This window comes from Panthera leo, chromosome A1 (assembly GCF_018350215.1).
Source record: "Panthera leo isolate Ple1 chromosome A1, P.leo_Ple1_pat1.1, whole genome shotgun sequence".
NCBI lineage: Eukaryota > Metazoa > Chordata > Mammalia > Carnivora > Felidae > Panthera > Panthera leo.
The window spans coordinates 109,528,365-109,532,954 of record NC_056679.1 but is presented as its reverse complement, the minus strand read 5'-3'; the positions used below and the strand labels follow the sequence as shown (position 1 = coordinate 109,532,954).

General features: G+C 55.0%; 1 protein-coding gene across 3 annotated transcripts; it reads right to left on the bottom strand.

Annotated features, from left to right (window-relative positions):
- Positions 1-580: 580 nt before the first annotated feature.
- Positions 581-4,137, bottom strand: IL13 (interleukin 13). 3 transcript variants are annotated; one of them, XM_042934835.1, is made up of 4 exons: positions 2,665-4,137; positions 1,437-1,490; positions 1,089-1,196; positions 581-725 (listed from the first exon to the last, which is right to left on the bottom strand). In XM_042934835.1, the coding sequence occupies exons 1-4, from the start codon at positions 2,947-2,949 to the stop codon at positions 618-620; spliced, it is 555 nt and encodes a 184-aa protein (XP_042790769.1). In that variant the 5' UTR covers positions 2,950-4,137; the 3' UTR covers positions 581-617. The 3 variants fall into 3 exon arrangements, with proteins under 3 accessions (XP_042790769.1, XP_042790791.1, XP_042790780.1); XM_042934857.1 differs by having other exon boundaries at positions 581-722; XM_042934846.1 differs by having other exon boundaries at positions 1,089-1,193.
- Positions 4,138-4,590: the final 453 nt, after the last annotated feature.

Genomic DNA, 4,590 nt, shown 5'->3' with positions numbered 1-4,590 from the left:
CTCCAGCCCTCTCTCCTGTCCCCTGTGTCGGCCCCAGGACCCCAATGAGGTAGCAGAATTTTGCACACAGTGCTTATTCCCAGGGACTCCTAAAGCCCAAGTCACTGGGCCCCCAGCTCAAGGTTCTGGTGGTGACAGTCCCTCCCTGTCCCCAGCACAGACAAACAACATTTGTTTAAATAACACACAGTAATAAATAAGGCCAAGAAGAGATATGCCTGAGCCGCTGTCTGCCATAGCTGTCCCCGTATAGAGCAGGTCCACCTCCCATACGTGTCTGCCAAGGTGGCGTCCTTGGTGTAATGCTGCCGTTCCCTCTAAGGAGGGGGCAGTCGTGAGAGGCAGTGCTCTGCCCCCCCTCCCCCACCCCTGCCCCTGGTTGTTCACAGAACTCAAAGCCCAGATGGAGGAGGGCCCTGTGCACCAAGGCAAGGGCAGCTGAGGTCAGCTAGGCGAGGGCAGGCAGCACAGGCTGAGGTCTAAGCTAAGGAAATCGTGCCCCCCTCCCATCCCCCTGCCATCTCCCCAAGAAATTTGAAACATCTGAAAGAAAAATGAATCTATAACTTAAACGGTCAGGTCTGCCTCTGCAAATAGCGATGCTAGGTTTTCATCCTTCATTTGAAATTTCCATGGCGAAAATTTCTCCTTAGATGGTTGAGCAGGTTTTTTACCAACTGGATCACTTCAATTTTGGTGTCTCGGCTGCGCTCACTGGAAATCTGCTGTGGGAAAAAGAGGCCAGGGCATTAATGGGACTCCAGAGCAAAGATGCCCAGCCTCTGCCAGGGGCTTTCCAGGAACTGGCTTATTTAATCCTCACAAAAGCCCCATGGGGCGGGTACTGTTAGTCTGTTAGTGCCCACATTTCACCGATATGGAAACTGAAGCTCAGGTGGGAGTCGGAAGCTCTCAAGACCAGGTCTTGGAAATCCCGGAGGCCATGTTCCTGTTGCCACCGTGGACCCACCCCCCGGGTGGACGCTTGCCTCAGATGCTCAGCTAGGTTCCCCCAGGAGCTTCTAGGGTGAGCCCAGGGCTGGCAGGAGTGGGTGCAGGGTTGAGGGGTACAGGGCAGGGCGCCTTACCCCTGCTGAGGGTTTCTGAGTGCACAGGGCTTTCAGCATCCTCTGGGTCCTTTGGATGGCAGTGCAGTCAGAGACATTGATGAGAGATTCTAGGGCTGCACAGTACTGCTGGGAGAAGAACACGGGGGTGTCAGGCCCTGCTGGGAACCCCCAGCCGTATGGCTTAGGCAGCACCTTCAGTGACTTCACAGGAGGAGGGGGCTGAGAGTCTTGACAGAGGTAGCTTTGGGTGGTGGGGAAGGTCCAAGCTGTGCTTGCGTGGAACCCCTAAGCCTTGCAAGTGAGGAAAGACACACATAAGACCTACAGCCTCAGCCACCTCCCTCCCAGCTTCCAGGGGGTCCTCACCATGCCGGTTGTCAGGTTGACGCTCCACACCATGCTGCCATTGCAGAGGGATACCTGAAGGAGCAAAAAGACAGCAAAATCGCAGGGTAGGTCTCCATAGCGATCAGGCCCCACAGGCAACCCGGTGTAGCACAGAGGCAGGCCTGGGACCCCTCAGTGTTCCTGAACTTAATTTCCTGCTCTGCATACTGAGGGAGATCCATTGTACAGGGTTTGGGGGCTGAGAGAGAAAAATCTGAGTGACACAGCCTTGAGTGAAGCTTCCCATAGCCAAGGCAGCATTGGGTGAGAGAGGAGGGGAGGCCAGGTCAGTCAGATGGGAGGCGGTAGGCACTCGTGTATAAAACTCTATCTTCTGGAGGAGCCCCTGGGTGGCTCAGTCAGTGAAACATCTGACTTTGGCTCAGGTCATGATCTCGTGGTTTATGAGTTCAAGCCCTGTATCGGGCTCTGTGCTGACAGCTCAGAGCTGTGAGCCTTCTTTCGATTCTGTGTCTCCCTTTCTCTCTGCCCTCCCCCACTCTCGCCCTGTTTCTCTCCCTCTCTCTCAAAAGTAAACATTAATAAAAAAAATTTTTTTTAAACCCTGTCTTCCGAATCGGAAGACACTGCAGTTTGGAATATGGGCACCCGGTGTCACCCAGGCCTGGTTTGAATCTGGCTTTTGTCAACCTTAATGCAGCTTAGTAGAATAGGGTCATCGCACCTGTCTCTTGAGATGGTTGGCAGTGATGAAATGAGATGAAAAGCACAGCACTAGCCTTGGCACACAAAAATTACTCAAAGTGTGAGCCATCACCACTGGGGACAGGAGCTGACTACTAGTGAATTTTTCCATAAGAATGGGCTTAACCAAACTACTGCGAATAATGGCCCCATTATTCTGTTCACATCCATTTGGCAAATTCTAAATCGCCCTGGGAGGGTGCTGGCCTCTCTCTGCTAACCTCTTTTCTTGAACAGCTGAGTAGGAGCTGGTCTTGGCAGGCAGGGCCAGGCCAGGGGAACAGGTGGTCCTTGGGGGCTCAGCCAGATATCTTTATGGGGCCGTCCATTGTGCTATCCCCCAACCGCTGGCCCAGCACCTCTCCCTCATGGCTGGGCCTGTCCTGGTCCATGGGGCTTCTTCAGGCCCCACAGGCCTCTTGGCACGGCCCAACCGTCATGGCCTGAACAATGACCAATTACCCTGCCTGAGAGTTACCCACCCTAGCACCAGCGTACTCACCTGATTCTGGGTGATGTTGACCAGCTCTTCAATGAGCTCCTTGAGCTCCCTCCTTGAGTGAGGGCCCGGGGAGGCAAGGCCACCAAGGCAGGTGAGAGCAATGACCACGGTCAGCCAGAGCGCCATGGAGCCTAGAGCTAACACAGGAGGAGCGAGGAGCAGACACGTAGGCTGGCCTAAGCTGAGTGGCTTGTGGCCTTGGCCTCTTGCGGTAGCTTTTATAGGCCAAGTGTGACGCCTCCCACCCTGGTCTCCGCTTTGTCGGGTACTATCTAGAAACCACATCTTTACTCATCTTGATTTTACTTTGTGGAAAATCCAGTGTCACATAAAGGAAAGAATTTGATTTCTTGTGGACTTAGCAGTGAGGGGGTCTGGGGCAATTTTCAAGATATGGGTGGGCTTACTCCAGCATTAGGGAAGAGGGCAGCCTGGTGTCGGCCAAGCCAGCTGGAGCTCCAGCAGTTTTGCTTGGTGACCGCCCCGAGTGCCTGCGCAGCTCCTGTCCTGAGACCCTTTGGGTCACCAGAAGTGCTAGGCAGACAGTGCTATGACCACAGTCTACCAGATGTGGGAATTGAGGGATTTTATTTTTTCAGTGAAGTGGTCTCTTGCATTACCAGAGTAATACTTGCTTTGGATACAAAATTCAAACGGGATAAAAAGAGAAGAGTGAAGTTCACTCCTTTTCATCTGCCTGATTCCCTGTTGGCCTCACTGTGGAAAGGATGATAAAAAGTTCAGATTCCCAGGTCTCCACTGAAAGATCCAGTCAGAATCAGAGATCCTCCCTGGGACCTTTTCTTTTTAAAGTTGCCTTGATTATAACTTTGAATATGGACAGCCTAAAAACGGGGTGCGCAACTCAGGCCTTCAGCGTGGGCCCGTCCTGATGGGAAACCCTTGACATGCCAGACTGGCACGAGTCAGGACCCAGCCTTAGCCCAGGTTGGAAAGTGTGACTGCTCCCAGTGCCATTGAGACCTGGGGTGGCCACCTCTGCTCACCAGTTATCTGTGGGACAAAGCCCTCCCCCCTGAGGGACCCAAGTTTCTACAGATTGAAGGCTGTGGAGGGCAGCTTCAGGGCCTGCCCCCACTCCAGGATTTCCCTGAACAGCCCTCTCCCTCAGGGACACTGGCCCATAACCTGCTTTTCACTCCTTTCTCTAGAAGTCCTCCAGAAACCCCTGCAACAGAAACTATGTTATTTGCCTGTTGATTACTGATGTCAGCCTGGCTCCTTCACCCACTTCCTCCCCTAAACCAGTGCTTTCCCCTCCAGGCCCCTCTCTGTCTGCTCAGGCTCCCTTTGTCCTACCCTCAGTGAGGCTCAACCTCCTCACAAGGGTCTCTGAAGGGACGAAGGGCCGCTGCTGGGGCTCTTGTTCACAAGCCTCCCAGCCTTGCCCACTCTCTCCTCCCACCCTCTCTTCAGGCCAAACCAAACTTCGCAGCACAATTGTAGGTCCTGAGCCAGCCCCTGCCTCTTGTGTCCCCCGTCCCCCCGCCCCCCCTCCCCCCTCCCCCCCCAGTGCCTGGAGTGCTGCCACTAGGCTGTGTGACACCGCTGTGGGCCTTAGTTTCCTCATCTGTAGAATTGGGTCTCTGTGTTGAGGGAAGGAGCAGGAAACCACTGTGGGATCCCGGAGCTCTGCGCCAAGAGGAGTCAAGGACCCTCAATCGCGGACCGTGTAAACTGAGGCGGGGAACTGTGGGCAGGTGCGCCCCCGCGCGTGGGAGAAGGCGCGCTGGCCTGACAGTCGCGGCGATGCCCCGCGGAGATAGAGGCCTTATGTAATGAGAGATGGGGCTGATAAACAGGTTCTGCGCGGCTCTGCCCTCCTCCGCGGCCTCGGGCGGTGGCCTTGCGGGTGGGAGCGGACTCCTCGAGGCTATGAGGCGTCCGCCCCCTCCTCGTGTGCGC